At 38.6% G+C, this 27,186-nt stretch overlaps 1 protein-coding gene across 1 annotated transcript; it reads left to right on the forward strand.

Moving 5' to 3' along the window:
• Nucleotides 1-7,298: 7,298 nt before the first annotated feature.
• Nucleotides 7,299-8,258, forward strand: LOC127197856 (olfactory receptor 145-like). The gene has a single exon (XM_051155702.1). It carries the CDS (start codon nucleotides 7,305-7,307, stop codon nucleotides 8,256-8,258), a length of 954 nt encoding a protein of 317 aa, XP_051011659.1. The 5' UTR covers nucleotides 7,299-7,304.
• Nucleotides 8,259-27,186: the final 18,928 nt, after the last annotated feature.

Here is a 27,186-nt window from a genome sequence, read left to right on the forward strand (position 1 = left end):
CAACAGTCTCTTACCCATCTGTGAATCCTGGAAGCTACAATATCTTCCTCCCTGGCACAAGATGCTCATTAGCCCAATAGCAGCATGAGCATTCTAGCCGCAACTGTTATTTGTTTGAGGTTCACTCAATGAAGGAAATGCTACATTGTACTGTATGTGTATCCTTGCTTAGAAGCCTATGGCCAGAGTAGCCAGTAAGTCTTGGCTAGGAATATATGAAATTTGTTTTGCTAATGAACATGGTGTTAAATAGCCTCCTTTTTTAAAAATGAAAGGTTAGAGAGATACAAGATGGCAGTGTTGAGTATGCACCATTTCTGAACAGTAGGACAGCAGAGAAAGCAGAACAACTGACAGGCCAGCAGTGTAACCCCAAAACCCAAGAGCCCACAGTGTAGGATAATCACTGGTCTAACAATCAGGTCACCCAGCTAAATCCTGGAAAAAGTCCGGTGCTCCTGCTGGTTCTGCCTCAGCTTCAAGCCACCCAGAAACTGGGCAGCAGAGCCCCAAGCCTGGGTGCCCACATCTCACTGAAGAGAGACTTTGCAGGCAGTTCAGCTTGCAGCCCAGACCCCAGACCCTCCAGTGAAGGGGTTACCTTCTGGGATGAGGACACATAAATCTTACTTCAGGTGCCTGCTGTCACCGATGCGGCAGAAACGTTCAAGGTACCACAGCTTGTGGCACCAACCTTGGCCATTCCCATGGAAGAGTGGAACCTTCAGGTTGGGTCTGCCTACCCAGGGCTCCCGACTCAGTGAACACAGTCTCTGAGCATATTGACTAAACACAGTGGCTAGCCAGCAGGATCTCATTAACCTTGGAACAAGAGAACCAGCAGTGTAGCAACCAACTCCAGGACTTCCCTTGGAGAGACGAGGGGCCCTGGACTCCTAAGGAGCCCACTTGGGCTTACAGGATCATATAGCTGAGGAGAGCCCACCCCCAAATCCCTGCCAGACCCTTACTGATCCGAAACCATTTCCAAAAATCTGAGGACAGCAAAAGGAGATCAAGGGGATACAAAATGAAAAGGAAGAAGTCAAAGTATAAATATTTGCAGATGATATCATAGCGTACATAAATGATCCACAAAATTAAATCAAAGAACTCCTACAGCTAATATACACCTTCAGCAATGTAACTGGATACAATGTCAACTCAGAATATAATAATAATCAGCAGCTTTCCTGTATAAAAAGACAAATGGGAAATTAGGGAAACAACACCCTTTACAATAGCCACCAGAACCATAAAATATCTTGGTGTAACTTTAACCAAGCAAGCGAATGACTTGTTTGAAAAAAGAAAACAAAACTTCAAATTTCTGAAGAAAGAAACTGAAGAAGTTATGAGAAGGGAAGGATCTCCCATGCTCATGGATTAGCAGCACTAACACGGCACAGTTTTGAATGACATAAATCACCATGGAATTAAAAAAAAAAAAATCAGCATTCTGCTAAGTCCAAAAGATAAAAATAAAAAATGTCAATGTAAAACAAAAAAAGTAAAAATGGCCACCCTACCCAAAGCAATGTATAGATTTAATGCAGTTGCCATCAAAATGCCAGCACAATTCTTTACAGGCTTTGAAAGAACAATTCTCAACTTCGTATGGAAAAAAACAAAAACAAAAAACCCAAATTGCTAAGATAATCCTGTACTATAAAAGATCTTCTGGAGTTATCTCCATCCCTGATCTCAAACTACTACAGAGGATCAGTAATAAAAAGTGCTTGGTACTGGCATAGAAACAGACAGGTTGATCAATGGAATCAAATCAAAGACCCAGAAATGAGCCCATACACCTATGGACACTTGATCTTTCATAAGGAAGGAAAAAAAAAACATATAGGGGAAAAAGACAGCATCTTCAAAATTGGCACTGATCTAATTAGATGTCTACATATAGAACAATGTAAATAGATCTGTATTTAATTACTCTTCACAAAATTAAAGTCCAAATTGGAGTAAAGACCTCATCATAACTAGACACACTAAGTCTGTTAGAAGAAAAAGTGGGCATGAGCCTCGATCTCATTGGCACAGGAGACAACTTCCTGAAGAGAACACTGAAAGGGAAAATTTTATGAAAGGGAAAATATTTAATTAGCATTAAAGCAACCAGAACAGCAGAGCTCTCAGCTCTCTAACTCATAAGTGCAGGTCAGCAGGTATGCTAGCCCGAGGTCCCAGATGATAAGTCACAAAGAATGCATAGCTAGGAGACAAAGGCCTATTGAGTGTTCCAGGGACCAGCTGGCCATAAAAGATAGGGAGGGTACACAAGGACAAATTCCTGAGAGAAACAGGTACCGGGCATGGTCGAGTGAGTAATGAGCCAAGACCCCTCATCCGATCTTATGGTGTTTGCTTAATCCCCCCTTGAGGCCCACACACAATATTCCACTTTTGAGTTTAACCAGATGTGTTGTTAGCTCAGATAAACATCTACCCTCGAGTTCCAAGGAAACAGGAACTGAGGATTGCTCCCGTGTGACTAAGTCCGACCTTACCCCAGATCTGCCCACGCAATTTGCTGATGTTTAAATGTTTAAAACAACCAATCGTGTGTGGCCGCGCCAAAACTTCCCACTCCCCCAACCTTTGAGCATATAAACCCCAATCACCTGGGCTTCTGGGTTGACCCCTCTGTCTCCTGCATGAGATACATGTCGACCCGGAGCTCCGCCAATAAACTACCTCGTGCGTTTACAGCAAGACGGTCGTTTGTGTGTCTTTCGGTGCGCGCCATCCCAAGGCTTGAGTGAGGGTCTCCCTTCGGGGGTCTTTCAACACCAATAGCCGAGGCCCTAACATCAACAATTAATAAATGGAACCCCATGAAACTGGAAAGCTTCTGTAAGGTAAAAGACACTGTCCACAGAATAACAAGACAGCCAACAGACTGGGAAAAGAACTTTACCAACCCTACATCTGACAGAAGGAGATATATTTTATATATCTTCTACAAACCAAATAACCCAATTTAAAAACGGATATAAAGCTAAACAGAGAATTCTCTACAAAGGAATATCGAATACCCAAGAAACACAATTTCCTTCCTGGAATTGAATTGCATTTCACAACAATAATGTATGTTTAAAAATAATTATTCTGGCCATTGGACTTTGGTGTTTGTGCAAGAAATTATAACAAGAGTGCCTGGGAGCCACACGGTCCTAATCCAAGCCAGTAAGAAGTTATCTACATCACTTACTCACAAGAGCACACTTCAGTCTCTTCTGCAGTTCTGATTTTTCATTAATATCCTGTACGGCAATCCCTCTCCCTCTCTCCTATTAGGAAGTTTGCAGCATACACAAACACTTGATTTCTACAGTTAGACAGGCTATGGATACATGAGCTACAGACCTGATTTGAAATTGTTAAGTGGTTAGACAGGCAGAAACAGCTTCAAGACTGTTGGTGAAAAGGAAAACTCCCACAAAGAAACTGCCGGAATAGCCAGTCAACTGCTAAAAACTTCTCTAAGTATGGAAAGTTTGGAATGTTGCTAATCTGATAGCCTCTTTACATATCATTGGGACCAAAGATCCATCACTTGCCCACCTTTGTATCAGACATAATACCCAGACCTAAAAGCCCCTGGAGTGTATTAACTTAACAACACTCTATTCTTTACCAACAGAAGGGCTAAAAATCCAATATCTGGTAGCATGTGAGACCTATAGTTTAGATTCTTCTGTTTGCTTTTATAACCACTATAATGTTTCTACCAGTAGATTTTTTTTTAAATGCTTTGATAATTTTGTTCTGTTACCAGGAACACTCTATAAAACTGCTTTCGCATGATAAACTTGTATTTGATGAGACCCAAATCTTAATTTCTAGGCCTTACTCATTTACACTTGACTCCATAATTAATTACCCCTTAAATCTTAAACACATACACATACTTCCCTGCGTAACAACAGTATCCTATATGAGCCAGAAAGTGCAAAATATTTATGAACTATATTTTTTTGCCAGAAAAATATTTTTGTCAAGTTTTAATTTGGCATGTTAATATCATGTGACTCAATACTATTTCATATTTATTTTTGTTTTTTACTGTATTGATGATCCTGTACTATGGTCTCAATGTTAGCCCAGGCTATCCTGTGAGTGGCTAGGCTGGTCTTGCTGACCAGACACTCACAGTCTTCTGGCCTTAACCTCTTGGTGGTTAGTAATACAATATTGAATCACTTTACTTGATGGAATTTTAAAAATTTAAAATATGCCAAAATATTGAGAGGACAGGACAGGCATATGCAGCCCTTAAAATATATTTAGATAATGTGAGGTTCAAGTGTCTAAGCATACACGCACTGAGAACAAAGGTATCAAAATATAAAGATAGACTGACTGTTAGATCAGGATTTAGCGAGGCATACTGGAAATAAAATAATGAGACACATATATCGGGGAAACAGAATTTTTGTTTTAATCAGAAGAGCTGAAGGGCTGTGGGCACATGACACAGAGGATTGATGATTTTATACAGTGAAAGGGATTATGATGGAAGATTCTATCTGCAAGCCAGTTCTGCAGCATCAGATACCAAATAAGGGACGTGTCCTGGATCCTAAAGGCCCACAGGAGTCACTTCTGAAGTAAACTTTCCTGTCCTGAGCTTTTCAGTCCTCCAGATGCTTATCCTCATTACCTCTTCATTGACACTATCCTAGGTGTGAGATGTTATCAGCATGTGTCTTAATCTCCACATCTAAAAGTTAATTATCGGGTGTGGTGGCCCATAAACAGGGGGAGGAAGTCCCCCTTAGTCACAGTCATAGGAGCAAGGAGTAAGGGGAAAATAGGAGGGAGGGAGGAATGGGAGGATACCAGAGATGGGATAAACATTGAGATGTAACAAGAATAAATTAATAAAATAAAATTTAAAAAAATTAATTATATTAGAGGGCAAGAGAAAGCAGCTCAGTGGTTCTGAACTTGCCTAACCTATATGCAAATATCCACAGAGCTATAAAAAAAAAAAAACCAAACAAACAAAAAAGAAACAAGCAAAACAAATTAAATCACATTTGCAAAAAAATACCTGTTAAGAATAACTGAAATTTGCTATGACCTATGTTATAAATATTGTTTCTACTTTCAAGAAAGCCTGGGAATTAAACTCTGTGGAAAATCATTCTTAAAGACATGGTAACAAACTGAGAAATAACCAAAACAATAGTTTTCCCTAAAGAGAAGGTAGCTGAAAGATGGGAGTTCAATATTGGCTCAAGCATGGAAGATGCATAATCCCCAAAGAGAAGGCTATACCTGAATGGAATATTGAGTCTCCAAGGAAGTGTGGTTCTGTCCTGTGTAAGCATTTAAATGCCATCTCCGCATTGTCCCTTTATATCTGCAATATGTTTCCCGAGAAGAAGCGAAGAAAGATTCCATCTTGGTTATTATGTTCATTATGCAATCAACCTCATACAAGATGTCTGGTGTCTAATTTTTAGAGGCAGTTATGATAAAATGAATTATTTTTCCTACATTTCGTTACTGAATTATGACTATGATTATGAAACATAAATGGTGATTCAAAAAAGATGTTTAGAGAATATAAGAAAGTAATTTTATGGAGAATCATTTTAGAGTAAGAGGATCCAGGGCTTCAAAGTCTGATATTGTCTTTCCAGAATAATAGAACCAAATACCAACGAAAAATGTCAATAAGATTTTTCTCTTAGAGAGGGTAAGTTTTAAAATCTATTCATACTGAAAGCATAAATTTTCTTGAACACATTTACTGAGATATAAATGTATATATAGATGGGTCTATGATGTATAATACTTGTTCTGGCCATACTTGCTTTGTTAAATGACCCAGCATGGAGGCTGATTCACGTGTGCCCCTCCCCCAAGTTGATATGCACGTGCGTGTTTGTGTAGTGGTACCTACAATGAAAAGATAATCTTTGTTGTTGTCTTTCAAGATAAGGTTTTCCTGTGTAACAGCCCCGGATTTCCTAGAACTCTCTTTGTAGACCAGGCTGGCCTCAGACTTACAGATATCCACCTGCCTCTGCCTCCTGAGTGCTGGGATTAAAGGCATGAGCCACCGCAGCTGGCTGAGAAGATAATTTAAGGTGGATTCTGGTACCAACTCACCATTAACTAATGTCAATATGTTGAATAGTAGATTTGTAACCACTTTTTATTTTGCAAAATTGAACTTTCTTCCCCTTGGGCCGCTTTCTCTCCCACTAGCCCTAGCAACCAACATTTTTCTGCTCATTTATGTGAATGTACATTTTATTTGACTTCACATAGGGGAGATGACCCAGAGACTCAGATGTGATGCAATACTTCTTCTAATGCTTCTTTCTGTTTTAGTTTAGCTTAGTTTTCATAGTGGGCTTTGAATCAAAATGAGTACAAAAATCTCTAATATATACTTTTCTATCCATCATGAGCAATTTTAAGGTTCAAGATAAATGCACATTAAAATATCCTAGCTATACAAACAGAGAATGGTCAGAGTCACTACAAATATAAGCTCCAGTGTCTTACTCAAGATATTGCATTGCCATAAGAGAAGCCCATTTCTCTAGATCTATACATTTTCCTGAACTGGCTATATCATAACCACTCACAGAGTCTGCTTCTTTTGCTTGAGGCTTCTTTTGCTCATCCTTATTTGCCATTAGAAATCAAATCTGAAATCCTCTTTGTGTCTTTGTGTGTCTGTGTTCTTCTATCCTTTACTGGACAAGAACAAATTTCTCTCTAAAGCCACTATTTAATCGATATAGATATTTCTGCATTGACTATGGTCTATGAATTTCCCTAAACTGGGTATATCACAACCAACTGCAGAGTCTGCTTCTTTTGCTCATGATTCTAAGTAAACAGGAGACTAGTGTGGATATAGGTCACCACCAGCTTGCTAAAACTTCTCCCAGTATCAAGAACAGACAGAAACAATAAAGAAAGAATTAGAAGAGAGAAGGACAACTAGGTTCTTGACTCTCCAATTTACCCTTTGCCTTTGAATTTTCAAGTGGCCAGATTAGCATCTTAGGTCACAGGGCAAAACTCTGTGCTATAGTGGTGATGTTCTATACTGTGTTTAACTTGCCTGTGTTATGCTAACTGGTGAGACACTGTTGTTCTGTATCATGGTACCATGAAAGGCAGGCTTAGGAATTTGAAGCTTTTTGTTTTTTAACGTTCAAACAAACCCTAGCCATTTCAAGGACAAGGTGAGTGTTTTAATTCTTCTTTTCCTGAAATTTCACATATTTTTTTTTTCACTCCACAGATTTTCTGTGAGAAGAATGGCTTTTGAAAATGGTTCTTTGGTAACTGAATTCATTCTCTTGGGGATAACAGACCAACCTGACCTCAAAATACTATTGTTCCTAGTCTTTCTTGGAACATACATGATAACTGCACTGGGGAATTTGACATTGATCATCCTAATTGTGCAAAATTCTCACCTCCACACACCCATGTACTTTTTCTTGTTTAACTTGTCTTGTATTGATCTCTGTTATTCTTCTGTGATTACACCCAAAATGCTGGTAAACTTTATACAAAAAAAGAATGTTATCTCTTACATGGGATGTATGAGCCAGCTATACTTCTTCTGTTTTTTTGTCATTTCTGAATGTTACATACTGACCTCGATGGCCTATGATCGCTATGTGGCTATTTGCAATCCACTCATGTATAATGTTGCCTTGTCTCCTAAGGTATGTTGCTATCTAATACTTGCTTCTTATTTCATGGGACTTTCTGGTGCCATGATCTACACTGGATGCATCCTGAGCCTGACGTTTTGTGATGGGAACACCATCAACCACTATTTTTGTGATCTTCTGCCTTTGATGCAGCTCTCCTGTACCAGCACCTATGTTAATGAGATGGCACTGTTTATTGTAGCAGGAAAAGACATCATTGTGCCCACAGTCATCATCTTTAGCTCTTATGGCTTCATCCTCTTCACCATCCTCAAAATAAGATCCACTGAGAGCAGATCTAAAGCCTTCAGCACCTGCAGTTCCCATATGCTTGCTGTTTGTCTGTTCTTTGGATCAGGCGCATTCATGTATCTCAAACCTACATCTGCGGTGTCTGTGGATAAGGGAAAATTCTATTCTGTTTTTTATACAATTGTGGTCCCCATGCTGAACCCTTTAATCTACAGCTTGAGGAACAATGATGTCAAAGTTGCTCTGAGAAAAACTTTGAGAAGGAGAATACTTTGTTCAGAAACTGGATTTCAATAAGCCTATAGTTATACCACACAAGGATTACCTAAGTTTGCTATATTTGTGATACTATACTTTTATTAATATATTTATCATGATACATATTATATTTATTACTCTTTGTTTAAAATATTTTAACATTAATTTTATTTTCTTCTCATATCAGTTCACTGCTTCTAGAATAGCATTAAGTAGCTCTTCTCTTTTGTTGCTTATTATTATAAACATCATCACAGGACATATTGAAAAGTTTTCCCATTGATTAAAATAATATCACATTTCCTCCATGGCTATGAATAGAACCATCCTTATTTGACATTTGAAGTCAAATCTGATATCCTCTTTGTGTCGTTGTGTGTCTGTGTTCTTGTCTTCTATACTTTACTGGACATGAACAAATTTCTTTCTAAAGCCAGTATTTAATAGGTACAGATATTTCTGCATTGACTATGGTCTATGCTGCATATTATAGGTATACTTATGTTACATAGAACATTTTTTATTAGATGTCTGATATTTACTTTGTAAATATAACCAAACACATTTTATTGTTACAATACAATATTACAAATATATAATATTAAAACTCATGAGATTAATAGTTTACATAATGACACAGGGTTCTTAAAGAAAGTCTATGAACCTTTAGATTCTGATTTCAAGCATAGCACCTTCCAGCTAAAATGGAATATGAGAAATTATTTTCATTGTTGGTGATCTATAAATTCACATCATTTTTGGCAACCATATTCATTCAGTAAGTGTTTTCTAGCTCTTTTTTTTTTAAGAGAGAACATATTTTTGTGGTGCAGGTAATGCTAACTAATTCAACTAAGATCTGAATTCTTTGGGCAAAAAGCTTCAAAATGTGTTCAAAGGAATTTAGAAAAGGTCTTGTGAAGGAATAAAAGTTAAAGGTGACAGACCAAAGACACACCCAAGAAATAGGAAATTTGTATGTAAAACAAGAAAAAAACTAAACAGCAAATCAATCAGATTTTGTGGGAATTTTTAGATAAATCTTTATATCTCTGATTATTTGAAACCTCAGCTGTCCATTAAACTTTGATTGAACATTATGACAGTGTGATGGGTGGTTTTAGTTGTCAACAGGACACACTTGGGAAGAAGGAACATCAACTGATGGACAGTTTACATCAGATTGATGTATAGGCACTTTTTTGTGGTATGTTTTTGATTGTCATTATGTGGGAGGGCCAGACCCACTGTGTGTAATGCCACCGTGGGCAGGTCCTAGGAGGTATAAGAAAGTGTGAGCCTGAAGAAGACACAGTCTGGGCGGAGGGCTTGGTTCCAAAACAGGCGCTAACTCAGAGCAGCCGCAGTTCTCCTGCTGTGGCACAGGCTTAGTCAAGCATTCAGTTTCACCCTAGGCGCCACCTCAGCTCAACGGCAGCTCCCCTGCAGTGACACAGTCTGGGCAGAGCACTTGGTTCCACCATTGGCACTAACTCAGAACAGCCGCAGGTCTCCTGCTGAGGCGCAGGCTTGGTGGAGTGCGCAGTTCCATCCTAGGCATCATCTCAGCTCAGCAGCAGCTCCGCTGCGGTGACACAGTCTGGGCTGAGCACTTGGTTGAACCACAGGCGCTAACTCAGAGCAGCCGCAGTTCTCCCGCTGTGGCGCAGGCTGGACAGAGCTCTCGGTTCCACCAGCTCTAAGACTCTGGTTGGACACAGTGTGCAGTTTGAATCCAGAGTTCCTGGCTGAGATTGGTGGTCAGTTCGGGCCCTGAGTCAATAACTGACCACAGCATGTACTTTGGGCCAAAAGGCCCTAGCGGAGCATGGTGCGTAGTCCCAGCCCAAAAATTTTGGCTGGACCCTGTGCGCATTTTGGGCCCAGAATCCCTAGCTGAGCTCGGCAGACGGTTAAGGCCCTGAGAATCTAGCTGAGTTCAGCCCGTGGTTCAGGCCCAGTGTTCCTGGCTGGACATGGCAGGGAACACAGAAGGCTGTGGATACCTTTGCCTGACCCAACGCTCATTCAAAGACCCAGAACAATTGCAGAATCCACAGCACAGGGGGGCTGAAGATCACTGGCTGTGAGAGACCAGAACAACAGGGCTAACCTCCTAACATCCACACCAGTGAAGCTTTGAGCTCCCAGCCTAGGGAAATCGTGAGAAAATAAGTGAATCTATCATCAGACACCCTCCATCCAACTCTGGAAGCTACCCAACAAAAACAAAGACGGCAAGATGTCTAAAGGACAACGAAAAAGCATACGCAAAAAACCCCAAAACAACATGGAGTCTCCAGTTTCTAGCTATCCCAAAGAAAACAACCCAGAGAACTCAAATACAATGGAAATACAAGGAAATGACCTCAAATCCTTAGTAATGAGGATGATAATGGAGGAAACAAATAAAATTCGTAATCAAATACAGGAAGACGCACACAAACAGGTGAGAGACATAAAAGAAGCACATAGAGTGGAACTGGAAAAATTTCAGGAAAATGCAAACAACCAGATGAAAGAAATAAATAAAACGGTTCAAGCTCTGAAGCCCTATAAAGAGGCAATGGAAGAAACTCAGGAATACACAAAAAATCAGATGAAAGAAATCAAAATATCAGTTCAAGATCTGAAATTGAAAATGGATTCAATGATAAACACACAGACAGAAGAAAAACGAGAATGGGAGACCTCAGAGAAAAAGGCGAGCAACACAGAGGTGAGCTTCTCTAACAGAATCCAAGAGATGGAAGAATGAATCTCAGGTGTAGAAGATACAATCACAGATATTGAATCAACCATTAAAGAAAATGCCAAATCTGGAAAACTCCTGACACAAAACATCCAAGAAATTAAGGACACCATGAAAAGAAGAAATTTGAGGATAATGGGCATTGAAGAAAGAGAAGACATCAGACTCCAGGGCCCAGAAACTATTCTCAACAAAATCATAGAAGAAAATTTCCCCAATCTAAAGAAAGAAATGCCTATAAACATACAAGAGGCCTACAGAATACCAAATAGAATTGACCAGAAAAGAAAAACTGCCCGCCACATAATAATCAAAATACAAAACATGCAGAACAAAGAAAAAATATTAAAAGCTGCAAGGGAAAAGGGACAAATAACATTTAATGGTAAACCTATAAGAATTACACCCGATTTCTCAGCAGAGACCATAAAAGCCAGAAGAGCCTGGACAGAGATCCTGTAAACCCTAAGAGAACACAGATGCCAGGCCAGACTACTTTACCCAGCAAAATTATCAATAACCATTGATGGAGAAAACAAAAGATTCCATGACAAAAACAAATTCAAACAGTACCTATCCACAAATCCAGCTTTACAGAAGGTACTAGAAGGAAAACTCCATCCCAAAGGGTCAAGCTACAACCAAAACTACCCAGGAAATAGATAACTATCCCATGGCAAAAACACAACTGCACAAACGCTCGACTGGAAACAACATCAAAATTAAGACTCTTAACAGTCACTGGTCATTAATATCTCTCAACATCAATGGCCTCAATTCTCCAATAAAAAGACACAGACTAACTGAATGGGTACATAAACAAGATCCAACATTCTTCTGCATTCAAGAAAACACATCTCACCCATAATGAAAAGCATTACCTCAGGGTAAAAGGTTGGAAAAAAATATTCCAAGCAAATGGTCACAAGAAGCAAGCAGGCGTAGCCATTTTAGTATCGAACAAAATAAACTTTCAACCAAAATTAGTCAAAAGGGATGAGGAAGGACACTTCATACTCATCAAAGTTAAAGTCAACCAAGATGACATCACAATTCTGAACATCTATGCTCCCAATACAAGGGCACCCACATTTGTAAAAGATCTCCTAAAAAAGCTTAAACCACACATCGATCCCCACACAATAATAGTGGGAGACTTCAACACCCCACTCTCACTGAAGGATAAGTCATTGAAACAGAAACTAAGCTGAGAAATAACATCATTAACCAATGCCATGGGTCAAATGGATCTAACAGATATCTATAGAACCTTTCACCCAAACAAGAAAGAATACACCTTCTTCTCTGCACCCCATGGAACCTTCCCCAAAATCGATCACATTGTAGGTTACAAAGCAAGCCTCAATAGATACAAGAGGATTGAAATAATACCTTGTATCCTATCAGATCACCATGCTCTTAGGCTGCAATTCAACAACAACGGAAATAACAAAAAGCCTACATGTACATGGAAACTAAACAACTCTCTGCTAAATGACACCTGGGTCAGGGAAGAAATTAAGAAAGAAATCAAGGAGTTTCTGAAATTCAATGGAAATGAAGAAACAACATACCCAAATTTGTGGGATACATTGAAAGCAGTGCTAAGAGGAAAATTCATAGCACTAAGTGCCTTTAAAAAGAAATTGGAAACATCACACATAAGCATCTTAACAACACAACTGGAAGCCCTAGAAAAAAAGAAGCAGAAACACCCAAAAGGAGTAGACACCTGGAAATAATCAAACTCAGGGCTGAAATTAACAAATTAGAAACTAAGAAAACAGTTCAAAGAATCAACAAAACCAAAAGCTGGTTCTTTGAGAAAATCAACAAGATAGACAGACCATTAGCCAAACTAACTAAAAGGCAGAGAGACAGTATTGAAATCAACAAAATCAGAAATGAAAAGGGAGACATAACAACAGACACTGAAGAAATTCAAAGAATCATAAGATCCTACTTTGAAGGCATATACGCCACAAAATTTGAAAATCTAAGGGAAATGGACGATTTTCTTGATCAAGTTCACTTGCCAAAGTTGAGTGAAGAACAGATAAACAAGTTAAATAGTCCCATTTCCCCTACAGAAATAGAAGCAATCATCGATGGTCTTCCAACCAAAAAAAGCCCAGGGCCAGATGGTTTCAGTGCAGAATTCTACCAGACCTTTAAGGGCGAGCTAATACCGATACTCTTCAAGCTACTCCAAAAGATAGAAATGGATGGAAAATTACCAACTTCATTCTATGAGGCCATAGTCTCATTGATACCTAAACCTCACAAAGACTCAACAAAGAAAGAGAATTTCAGACCAATTTCTCTTATGAACATAGATGCAAAAATACTAAATAAAATACTTGCAAAACGAATACAGGAGCACATCAAAGATATCATTCATCATGACCAAGTAGGCTTCATTCCAGGCATGCAGGGATGGTTTAATATACGGAAATCCATCAATGTAATCCATCATATAAACAAACTGAAAATAAAAACCACATGATCATCTCCTTGGATGCAGAGAAAGCATTTGATAAAATTCAACACCCATTCATGTTTAAAGTTTTAGAGAGATCGGGGATACAAGGCACTTTCCTCAACATAATAAAGGCTATATACAGCAAGCCAATAGCCAAAATCAAAGTAAATGGTGAGATACTCAAGGAAATTCCTCTCAAATCGGGAACAAGGCAAGGCTGCCCACTCTCTCCATATCTCTTCAATATAGTACTCGAAGTTCTAGCCAGAGCAATAAGACAACAAAAGGAGATCAAGGGTATCCAAATGGGAAAGGAGGAAGTCAAATTATCCCTCTTTGCAGATGATATGATAGTGTACATAAGTGACCCTAAAAACTCCACCAGAGAACTCCTAAAGCTGATAAACACCTTCAGCAAATTGGCTGGACACAAAATTAACTCAAAAAAGTCTGTAGCCTTCCTATACACAAATGACAAGCTTGCAGAGGAAGAAATTAGGAAAACCACAACCTTCACATTAGCCACAAGCAATATAAAATATCTAGGAGTTACCCTAACTAAGCAAGTGAAGGACTTGTATGAAAAAAATTTCAAAACTCTGAAGAAAGAGATTGAAGATGACCTGAGAAGATGGCATGATCTTCCTTGCTCATGGATCGGGAGAATTAACATAGTAAAAATGGCCATCCTACCAAAAGCAATCTACAGATTCAATGCAATCCCTATCAAAATACCTACACAATATTTTAAAGACATTGAAAGTTCAATTCTGAACTTCATATGGAAAAACAAAAAACCCAGAATAGCTAAAACAATCTTGTACAATAAAAGGTGCTCCGGAGGAATCTCCATACCTGATCTCAAACTGTACTATAAAGCAATAGTAATTAAAACAGCATGGTACTGGCACAGCAACAGGCTGGTTGATCAGTGGAATCGAATCGAAGACCCAGATATGAATCCACACACATATAGTCACTTGATTTTGACAAAGAAGCCAAATCCATTCAATGGAAAAAGGATAGCATCTTCAACAAATGGTGCTGGTCTAACTGGAGGTCTATGTGTAAAAAAATGCAACTGGACCCATATTTGTCACCTTGCACAAAACTCAAATCCAAGTGGATTAAAGACCTCAACATAAAACCAGAGACACTAAGCCACTTAGAAGAAAAAGTGGGAAAGAGCCTGGAACATATTGGCACAGGAGACAACTTCCTGAACAGAACACCAACAGCCCAGGCCTTAATGTCAACCATTAATAAGTGGGACCTCATGAGGCTGAGAAGCTTCTGTAAGGCAGGAGACACTGTCAAGAGAACAAAGCGACAGCCTACAGACTGGGAAAAAATCTTCACCAACCCTACATCTGACAAAGGTCTAATATCCAAAATATATAAAGAACTCAAGAAATTAAACACCACCAAACCGAATAACCCAATTGAGAAATGGGGCTTGGAACTAAACAGAGAATTCTCAACAGAGGAGTATCAAATGGCTGAGAAACACTTAAAGAAATGCTCAACCTCCTTAGTCATCAGGGAAATGCAAATCAAAACAACTCTGAAATTCCATCTTACACCCATGAGAATGGCTAAGATCAAAAACTCAAGCGACACCACATGCTGGCGAGGATGTGGGGAGAGAGGAACACTCCTTCATTGCTGGTGGGAATGCAAACTAGTACAGCCACTATGGAAATCTATCTGGTGCTATCTCAGAAAAATGGGAATAAGGCTTCCTCAAGACCCAGCTATCCCACTCCTTGGAATATACCCAGAAGATGCTCCAGCACACAACAAGAACATTTGCTCAACCATGTTCATAGCAGCCTTATTCATAACAGCCAGAACATGGAAACATCCTACGTTTCCCCCAGTAGAAGAGTGGATAAAGAAACTGTGGTACATATACACTATGGAATACTACTCAGCTATTAAAAACAAGGAATTCCCGAAATTTGTGGATAAATGGATTGAGCTAGAAATGATCATAATGAGTGAGTTAACCCAGAAGCAGAAAGAATCAAATGGTATATACTCACTTATATCTGCACACTAGTGCAAGGCACATGTCCCACGAAAGCCTTCACTTACCAGGAAACTGGGACAGAGGGGAGGGCATCCTATTGGGACTCTAAATGAGAGACGCATGGGAGAAAACAAAATAAAAGGATGCAGATGGTCCTAGAAATCTACAAGTTGAACAATATGATAGGCAGATTTGGGCCTAGGGGTCCCGCTCAAACTAAGGCACCAGCCAAGGACAATACAGGAGGTAAACTTTAAAACCCCTTCCCAGATCTAGCCAATAGTCAGAATATTCTCCACAGTTGAGTGGAGAGTGTGATATGACTTTCTCACGTACTCTGGTGCCTCACATTTGACCATGTCCCCTGGAGGGGGAGACCTGGTGGCACTCAAAGGACAGCTGGTAGCCAAGAAGAGACTTGATACCCTATGAGAATATACAGCGGGAGGTAATCCCCCTCAGGAACAGTCATAGGGGAGGGGAATAATGAGAAAATGGGGGAGTGGAGGAATGGGAGGATACAAGGGATGGGTTAAACATTGAGATGTAACAAGAATAAATTAATAAAATAAATAAATAAATAAATAAGACAGTTAAAAAAAAAAGACAGCACCACTCTGATAGCCACCCCATTATAGAGAGACAATGCATGGCACTATAAGGATAATATGCTATGCCTATAGAGGGGAACAGAGCATAGCTATTCTCTGACATCTTCCACCCAACTAAGGATCGAATCAGATGCAGAGAATCACAGACATACATCGGGCAGAACTCCGGGAGAACTGTGGAAGTATGAGGGCAACGAGGAGAGAAGGTAGGGGACAGGAGATTCACAAGAAGACCAACAGAGATAATTAAATAGGGCCTAGCTGGGCACTTGGAGAGTGAAACTTCAACCAAGGACCATGCATGTCCTATACCTAGGCTCTTTACACAGATATAGGTGTTCATCAGCTCCACTTTCATATGTGTCTCCTCCTGTGGTGACTGGGGCTGTCTCTCACATGGGCTTTGTTGCATGCTTTTGGGTGACCTCCACCTCAAGGGGCTGCCTTGCCAGGCTACAATGAATGACGTTAAGCTCATTGCTGATGTGACTTGACCTGCTGGGGTGGGGTGTCAGTGGTGGCGCTCCCCTTTTCTGAGGAGTACAGGAAGCAGGAAAGGGAGTAGTCGGGGATGGGAAAAGAAGATGAAGAAAGCAATGATTTGGATAGCAACTCAATAAATAAATAAATAAATAAATAAATAAATAAATAAATAAATAAATTACTTAATAGAAAGAAGAAGGGAGGCTGGTTCCTGGGAGCTGGAGTCTGATGCAATTTGCTAGCAGAACAGGAGGCTTGGTCTCTTTTAAAAGGAGCATAAACTCCACATTCACTTCTCTCTGTGTTCCCTCTACTTCTTAGTTCCCTTTCTTCAATCACTTCTGCTTTCTATTCTATTTCTCAGACCTTTGATGAGCATAGGGCCTTCAGAGGGAAGATAAAGTGTAGTGGTGGGGCAACTCTGTGAAAAATTGTTGAGATATGTCAGGGTAGGCTTCTAGGAGGATACCAGGGTGATTCTAACTGAGATTCCTAGTAGCAGGGGTCATGGAGACTGAAAATGACACCATCTAATTAGATAGTGGAGGGAGGGAAACACCAACCCATCCACAAAAACATTGACCAAAGGTTACCATGTGTGCAAGATATGCAGAGATAAGGATAATACTTATGATATCATAAAGTTGACCCCCCAGAAATGTTCATCCATTGATGAAGAAACAGACAAGGTGTATTTTGTCTATAAAATGGACCACTCTTATGCAATAATGAGACTTAAAGGCCCTGAGTAGATCATGTCTTTGAAGAACCTGAAACACTGTAAGTGAAAGGAACTAAGAATATCAGCCAACCAGTTAATGGGGGTCACTTTATGAAGTATCAAGAACAGGCCAATCATATAGGCAGAAAACAGCTTAATGTCTTCAAGGAACTATAGGATGGAAAGAGAGGTACTGATATGACTGCTCACAGTTAGGGTTTTATTTATGATGGAGATGAAAATATTTTTACAACAAAACTAGGTAAGGGTTGCATAATTCAATGGATATAGTAAAACACTGACTACATTGACAATCCATACTTTATACTATGCTACACAATAATATATGTGTTGTAATAATTAAAACCAAAATAGAGCACTGAAATAGCCTGACCAGAAGAAAGATTCTACCCGGTCCTGTGAGATTTCCACCTGCCTGGAAGCCTTTCTCATCTACTGAATATGTGATGGACACCTCTTAGTTTATACCAAATATCATGTCTTCTCAATATTGGGAAATTATTCTTAAACACAGCCAACAGAAGCTATTGTCTTCACTCATTAGTTAATTCTATCAGGAAGTGTGTTCATGCCTCCAATACAAAGTTAAAAATAATAAAATAAATAAATACTAATTAGCAATGCAATAGGAGTAAAGAATGTAAGGTAGACACTTAATCTAGAGACTTTCTTCTGTCTTGTATCAGAGAAGGGCCAGAAAGCACAGTCAAAATTAAGGATCAGCCCAGATGCTTCTGGACTTTCAACTTGCCAACCCCAATATACTTGAGCGAAATTATCTTCTTGTCACTAACCAATGGATAATGTGGCATTGTGCATTCCACCATAAAGGATATTAAGATGCATACATAAAGATGCTTCCATGTTTTCCACTGCTTCCCTGGCCATCTGACTAGTTTTCCTCTGTTCCCTGACTCTAGCACAGATGTGCTGGAAAACAAAGTATTTTGTCATGCAAGCTCCATTATATGTTACTGTTTCATTGTAGACTTTACCCTAGTCATGGGGGTCAGGCACATCTCAAGTAGTTGCCCTGAAGACTGAAATATTCTGGTAAATTCTACATCTTCCTCTTTTAACAAAACTTTCATGTTTGCAAGACTGTGACTCGAGGAGACAATTGAAAACACCTTCCCCTCTACCAGTTGTTTTATCCTCTCTTTATCTCAGTGGTTCACCTTTCTGAGGCTGTGACCCTTTAGTACAGTTCCTCATGGTCTGCTGACCCCCAACCAGAAAATTATTCTCATTGCTACTTCATGACTGTAATTTTGATGTTGTTATGAATTATAATGCAAATATTTTTGTAGATAGAGGTTTCCAATGGGGTCATGAACCACGAGCATTTATTTTTATCCGATCTATCTTAGAGATTAGGGAGTCACCCGTTTTACTTGTCTCATTGTGTTACTAAAGTGGAGACGACATACAACAAACTGTAAGTATTTAATGTGTATCTTTTTTCAGATGTGTGCATTCAAACACTCTTGACACCATGATAATCAATGGTAACAAGTATATATAACATCTCTTGTTTCTGTACATTTATAATTATTTATGTAGATGCAGAATGTGTACTTTGAGACCTACCCTGTGAAGTTTTCACTGTAAAGTTCTCACTTGTTTACCACATTGCACTTTAGAAAGATCTTTACTTTGATCAATTCTTTCTGTCTCTCTGCCGTCCATCCAGTAATAAGTATTTTTGTTTTTTTTTTTACTATGGGTTTTACTGTAATACTTACAGTATTTATGTCAAATATTTCAGTGATTTTGTTTTTGTTCTTTAGTGAAATTTGTATTCCAAGTTTATCTATGTTGAATTCAACTGTAAAATTCCCTTCGGAGAATAAAACAAAATTGTGTTTGAAAAATTAGCAATACCACACAAATACAACCATAAAAATCAGTGAAGAATATCTAGACTTAAATTTTTATTGTATTTAAAAAGATTCATCTAGAAAATACTTAAAAAATTCTGCATTACTTAAACAAATTATTCTCTAAATTTTTATAATCATCTTATGTGCATTACATAATTATATTTTGTGTATGAAATCAGAGAAACATATCACATAATTGTGTTGCCTGAGGTGAGATTTTATAGCCAATTAGATTAATTTTGTGTTAACATCAACCTACTTAACTATTAAGCATACTTGAAAAATTTTAGGTCTAAATATAATTTTCCTTCTTTCTAATATGCCTCTTCAAAATATGAATGGCCGTTTTCAGATACTTTCATAGAGTATCTAGAGATTGTGTTTTAGAATGTCTGTCTCATTTTGAGATGGATTCGTGTTAGGAGAAGTTCAATTCAAGAGCTTACCTTTTGTCTGCTTAGAAACTTATCTCCCATTTACATAAGAGCTGCATGATATTGTCAATTAAACTTGCTTTGAATTGTTTTAAATTGTTGGGTGTGAGGCATTCATCTACTTTATGAAGACTATTTTTCAAATGGATGAAATCTACCCCTTAAATTTTAAAGCCCAAAACCATAGTAAAGAATAAATCATGATACACATTGCTCACCAATGAAGAACAAAACCTTGAAATTAGAAACGTGGTCCGATACAAAGCTCAGTTTTAAATCACCATTTAAGCACTGGGAAGACGCATCACTACTGCCGTCTGTGTGATGACGCAGTGGTGGGCCTCACTAGAACCAGTGTGGTGAGACATGCAGAAGAACTAACCATTCACATTTGGCCCTAAAATGCTGCAGTAGGTAGAGTCACGATGTATTTCCTAGGTGGAGAAGCTTTTGGAGTGAAATGGAACACATTTGATATAAGCGAGATGAACACTTCCTGCAACTTTATTCAATGGTGTAGTGAAAGTGTTGGTGATAAAACAACATAAAGCGCAATTAAATATATGTAGCTGCAAAGCAAGTAATAAAGCTGTTTCTACCCTACACGTGTCAAAATCTTTTATGTAGAAATTCCCACTAATCTATCGAAAACTAATTGCAACGAGTTTGAAATATCAATAAAAATCAATAGGAAAACTCACCAAATATGCAACGACTGTAAAAATTATGAAAAGTGATTAAATATTCATGAAAAATTTAAAAGTGATATAAGAAAACACAGAGTTTTTAAGCATTACTGAAGGAGATTAAAGACATGCATAAGTGGAAATAGCTTATGTTTATGAATCAAAAGATTAAACACTGTAAAATTTGTAATAATTCCTAAACTGAGCTTCTAATGCAGTTCTATCTCTATGGTAATCCAAGCTGTGTTTTTGCAGTTATTAACCTTCTGGAGTATAAACTACTATGTATGTGTGGGACCCAGAATAATCAGAAGCTGAAATGACAGTAATGAACTTTAAAGTTTCACTCTTCTCCACATGAAACTTAACCAAATGTTTCAGTGATAAAGGTTATATAATTTGCCATTAATGCAGGTATACAGAATAATGGACTGTAACCAGACATCTAGAAATGAACTTATATCTAGAGTTAGTTTGGCAGGAGTGTTTCTTCATAGTTTAGTGGATGCAGGTTTTTCTTCAGCAAATGGTAAGAGTAGAGAAAGATATCCACTTGTAAACGATATGTAAACCCTTCTCAAATAAACACCAAATACAGTCCAAGTTGAATCTTGCCTGCATGTACACCAGAAGAGGGCACCAGATCTCATTATAGATGGTTGTGAGCCATCATGTGGTTTCTGGAAATTGAACTCAGGACCTTTGGAGGAGCAGTCAGTGTTCTTAACCTCTGAGCCATCTCTCCAGCCCCCCAAGTTGAATCTTATAACTAAATTGAAAAGCTAAAGCGTGAAAGATTCTGTGAGAAATCAACGCGGTAAATTAGCACAATATTTGTTTTAGTAATCTTTCTTAGATAAGATGACAAAAATCAAGATTGTTTTGCCAAATAGTAAATTGAATTTTGAAAAAGGTTTTGAAACTGTACATTAACTCCCTCCTCTAATTATAATTGCTACTGCCTTTACTATTGGAGTTGATTTTATGATTCTATTGCTGATGACAAAGCACTTTAAATCAAGAACGTGAAGAAATAAAGTCAGTACTGACCAGACAACCTTCTTCCTACAGGTTAACCCTTATAGTATCAGGATGTACTGGACTATGTAGGTGTTTTGGGGACTATCGTAGTAGTTAGGGCTTCTATTTCTCAACTACACACCATGACCAAATCTTATTTTACTTTTTACCTTACAGTTTATAAATGCAAACTATAGGGAAGTTATAGCAGGAACATGGAGACAAGGACAAAAAAAAAACAGAGGACATGGAGGAATGCTATTTACAGGATTTATTCTTTTGACTTCATCCTATATTTTTGTAGCGTCCAGGACAACCAGCTCAGAAGTCATATCATCTGCAGTGAATCTACCCTTCCAAATCAATTATCAATCCAAATAATGTTTGATAGGTTTGCCTAAAAGTAAGCCTGGTGAGGGAATTTTCTCAGCTGAGGTTCCTACTTCCTCTACGACTCTAGCTTGTGTCAAGCTGATATAAATCTAGCTAACACAAGAGGAATGTCCTCAATATTCTTACCTAGCTGTGAGTGAACTATAATAATAACTAGCATGGAAGGCTGACTACAGGTGCCATAGTTGAAAGAAGGTCATGGGGTAACTACCGAATTTCTGTTTGCTTTAAGGTCTGTTATCCAAGAGAAAACACATTCCTTGGTGTAAAACAAACTTTTGGGACTCTCCCAGGTCCCAGAAGTAAACTCTCTATTATTTTTCTTAATAGACAAAAATATCTAATTGCCATATGATTTCTGAATTTTGTTCCCATAGATTAATGCCCTTCTCAGACCTTGTCAGGGACATTTCCTTGTATAGCAGGAGGTGGTCAACACAGAAACTCTTGACTTTTTAATGTGTAAGGAATGTCTCTCGCAGGGCCCGGGCACAGAGGGAGAATCTATATCCCAAGTCCTTTCCCAATGCTCAACCATGATCATGGAGGAGGTGACAAACACACTCTAGGATCCAGACATCAGGGAGGCCTGGGACAAATAATGCTTCTGAGCATGGCAAGAGTGCTGAAGAAATGTTCTCAGAGCCAGAGGGAAAAGAGAAGACCAAGGAATGAATGAAGGTCTTCCAGACACAACAGGACTGAAGCACATACGAGCTCAGAGACACTAAGGTAGCATCCACAAATTAGAGAACACAAGCTTGGACTCAGTGATGTCGTTCTTTTCCCTTATCATTCTTTCTTAGGTTTAAAGATTGGGGTTGAAAATAAAGAAAGGGGAATATATAAATTTATGGGGATGATAGGACAAAAAGTAGATTGTTGAATCTACTCCTCAAATTAATGCCTGTATTGTCACTTACAAGGTTATTTTTGATTCACTGCTATAGAATTGTGTATATTCATGCAAAAAAAGGTTAATATTGATACATTGGTATAGAATTCAAATGTAAGATTATTCTTCACACACACAATATATATATATATATTTCTACTCTAATATGAAGTATTGTACCCACACAACTCAACTACAGTACAAGGTTTACTTCTAAATCTTTGAAAGTGCTGTTGCAGGCTGCTTAGGATAATTAATTTGTACAGGTTAATTGTTACCTGACTACATCATGGTTATGTCAATTACTAGTCTGTTTTTATCACAAGACTATATATCCTAGGTTTAACCAATAAATATGATTCTATAGACAGATAAGGTAAAATATTTATATAAGATCTTCAAAACCCTCATAGATGTACAGGATATGGTATTTAAAGATGTTTTTATTAGTTTAAAGATTCTTTCACACTAAGACAGTTTAACTACTGGCAACACCCAGCCTAACTCAAAGAAGATTATGAGCATTAGTGAACCTCTTTATGGAGATGATTTCAAATGTGCCAAGCCAACTGCTGGGCAAAATGTTATTGTTTCTGCCACAGACAGAATTCTGCCTAAAAATGGGGAAGCTTGGATACAAGCAGAGTCAACAGTGAAACTCTACCAAGACAGCATAAGCAAATCCTCAATACTTCCTACCTCACGATAATGTCTGTCAGATATATTGGGCCAGAAGGCTGAAGATGATGCTCCAACGTTATGGAGAGATTTGAGTGACTGCTCAGGCATCAAACTGTCCCTGTCATTTTCTCATTATGGAAACTGTTAACCTATACTTCATTTCTACTCAGATAATTAATTTTACTCCTTCTCAAGTCTCTGATGGGGTTGAAGATCAGATGGTTTAGTTTTACAATTAATCTTAGTTGTTTGGGGTTAAGATGTTTTGGTGTCTAGATAGATATTTGAAGTTGTTAATGATTAGATATGATAGGTAGTGATTTACACTCAAGATTTTAGATGTTCTCTTCCATGTTGCCAAATACAAATCACCCAAATACCAGGAATGTAACATTTATATGGTTCCTTATTGCTTTGTGGTTATTCTTGCTGTAGGTAGTTTATCATATGTGTGTAATAATATAAATGTATATGTAAAAAAATTTTAAATTATAACAGTACTAGATAGTATAGCAGTTCTGAGAGAGGGAAGTAGATAATAAAATCTTCTTTCCCAAGCCAAGAAGCCATCTCCATTTGCAAACTGCTTGCAAAAGAAGAACGTTTCTCCCATGGATTCTCACTGGGTATATAAACCACACTTAAGTTTGGAACTCTGCTATTGACATTTAAGTCTGGCATTTCCTGGAATTCCATGGTAAATGAACACAGACTTCCTTAATCAGTGGGGTTCCTTCCTTGCCTGATGTGGGGAACCCTAAGTCCCCTAAGGAGTATCACATAGCACTCAGGGAAAATTACAGTCCAAATCCTTTCCTGGAAAGAAACCTGTTCATCAAGGACTTGGGAATTCTTGGAGACTCCCACCCAATGATAATAAGATGTCTAGGTTTTCAAACAATGACATTTAACTGTAAGTGGAATTTCTCCCCTACTTCTAAGATAATTGATCACTGATTTCACTTTTATGATAAGGCTGTTTTGTTACAAGTAAATTAAGTACCCCTATCCCGTCTGCCACCAGTGAGTTGAGTCAAACACATTCTCACTCAAAACCCCTCCCACTTCCCAAGGTTTACAATATCCCTAATTCATGAAAAGAAAGGCTTGCTTTCGCACTGTAATCCTCTACCAACATGATCTGAGCCTCATCATTTATTCTGTGGAAGAATCTCTGATGGACACGTGGAGATTGACTGCCATTCAGGCAGTGATAGGAGAACTACTGCCTTGGCAGCTGCTGAAACCATCTTCATCACAGAGAGCTTGGTACTGACCCCTGGTGAAGCTCGCAATGGGCCTGTGTCATACCCAACCTGCCTTCAGGCCCGCCATGCCTGTGTCTCATTGGATGTGTGTCTTCTGTCCAGTTTGGGCAGCCGTTCAATTCCTCTGCTATGCTTAGCATGGTAGCTTAACAAGGGGCTGAAACGGTTTTGGTATTATCACTCACCGTAGGCTTTTGGAATGCCCCAGTTTCCACTGCAGTCCTATACAAGCAAACTCATTCCAAAAGAGTTACACTACCTTGGTGTAACTTTAAACCGAGCAAGGGCAACACCTGTATGACAAGAACCTCAACTCTCTGAAGAGAAAACTTGAAGAAGACATCAGAAGGTGGATCTCCCATGCTCATGAATCAGTACGTTTAACGTAGTAAAAGTGGTCATCTTATCGAAAGCCGTGTAGCGATTCAGTGCAATTCCCGCCATCGTACATACACAATTCATTACTCACCTTGAAAGAATCATTCTCAACTTCATATGAAAAAAAAAAAAAAGCCGACATTAGCTAAAGCAATCATGTACAATAATGGACTTTTGGGGATATCTCTATGCCTGATTACTCTACTATAGATCAATAGTAATAAAAACTACATGGTCCATGTGAAGAAACAGACTGGTTGTTTAATGGAATTGAAACAAAGACACAAAAGTAAACAAAAATATCTAAGGACACTTGATTTTTTTTAAAAAAGCCAAAGCCATACAATGGGAACAAGAAAGCTTTTCAACAAATAATTGGACATCTACATGTAGAAAAATGCTAATAGATCCATATTTATTATCCTGCACAAAACTGAAGTCCAAATGGGTCAAAGACCTCCACAAAAAACTAGAAACACTAAACCTATTAGAAGAAAAAGTGAGAAAGAGCTTTTAAATCATTGGCACAGAATCCAACTTTCTGAACAGAACCTGAACAGCTCAGGCTCTAAGAGCAACACTAAATAAATAGGACCTCATGGAACTGAAAAGCTTCTTCAAGGCAAAAGACAGTTTCAATAGAACAAAAGTCAAAAACAACAGAATGGGAAAATACCTTTACCAACACTACCTATGACAGAGAGATAATATCCAATATATGAAGAACTCAAGAAATTAAACACCACCAAACCAAGTAATCCATTTATAAATGGGATATAGAGCTAGATCAAAAATTCTCAACAGAGGAATCTCTAATGTCCAGGAAGCACTTACAGTAATGTTTGCTCAATGTCCTTAGTCACCAGGGAAAAGCAAATCAATACAACCCCGAGATTCCATCTTACATCTATTAAAATGGCAAAGATCAAAAACTCAAGTGACAGCACATGCTGGCGATGATGTAGAGAAAGGGAAAGACGACTCCCTTGCTGGTGGGATTGCAAACTTCTGCAACCATTTTGGAAAACCATCAAGACCCTTTTCGGGCAATTTGGAATAGCTCTACCCCAATACCACTCCTGGACATATACCCAAATGATGCACCACTATACAATAAGGACATTTACTTAACTATATTGATAGCAGCTGTATTCATAACAGCTAGGAACTGGAAACAACTGAGATGTCCCTCAACAAAAAAATGGATAAAGAAAATGTCATGCATTTATACAATGGAATACTACTCAGCTATTAAAATCATGAAAATTGCAAGCAAATGACTGTAACTACAAAAGATCATCCTGAATGAGGTAACCCATAAACACACACATGGTATATATGCATTTACAAGTGGATACTAGGCTGGGCAGTGGTGGCTCATGCCTTTAATCCCAGCACTAGGGAGACAGAGGCAGGTGGATCCCTGTGAGTTCGAGACCACCCTGGTATACAATGCGAGTCCAGGACAGCCCAGGCTACACAGAGAAATCCTGTCTTGAAAAACCAAAAACCAACCAAAACAAGAGGAAATTAGCTATATATTACATGATAACTATATTACAATTCACAGACCCAAAAAAGCTAAGTTACAAGGAGGGTCTAAGGGAAGATGCTAGAGTCTCTTTCAGGAGGGGAAATAGAATAGATAGTGGGAATGATTGAAGAAAGGGAAGAAGATCGGAGAGGGAGCACAGAAGAAAATGAGGATGAGGATCACTTGTGGAGAAAGTGAGGCAGAGGGCTTGCAGATAGAAGAGAAACAAAGGGCAGAGGCATATCTGAATCAAGTTGGAGCCCTACATAGTGTAGGCCCCTGGGAAGATATGGGGGTGACTCTAGCTGAGCCTCCTAGTACCAAGATCATGGAGACTGAAGAAGCCATCCCCTATCCAGACAACACTTCTCAGAGAAGGAAGGGAACACCTACCTACCCACAAGATGTGCAGGGATACAAAACAGTACAGCTTCATGGTGATATACATTGCCAGAATTTCATGTTTACTTTTTTACTCACTTAAAAAATTATTTCAGAATTTTCAGCCGATCCTTTCCTGATACAGTTGTAACATCATAGTTGGTCCCTAGAAGGGAGCAGGGCTTCCAGGAAAAAAGCAGCAGCAACAGCAGCAGCAGCAGCAGCAGCAGAGCAGGGAATTCAGGACATATGTGAGTGCTGTGCTCTGCTCTCTCTGGGAAGATTCCTACTTACTGCTTCTGAAGGCTAATA

Source organism: Acomys russatus, chromosome 14 (assembly GCF_903995435.1).
Source record: "Acomys russatus chromosome 14, mAcoRus1.1, whole genome shotgun sequence".
NCBI classification, from domain to species: domain Eukaryota; kingdom Metazoa; phylum Chordata; class Mammalia; order Rodentia; family Muridae; genus Acomys; species Acomys russatus.

Coding starts and splice junctions, on each gene's coding strand:
- LOC127197856 (XM_051155702.1), top strand. CDS start 7,305: ATGGCTTTTGAAAATGGTTCTTTGGTAACTGAATTCATTCTCTTGGGG.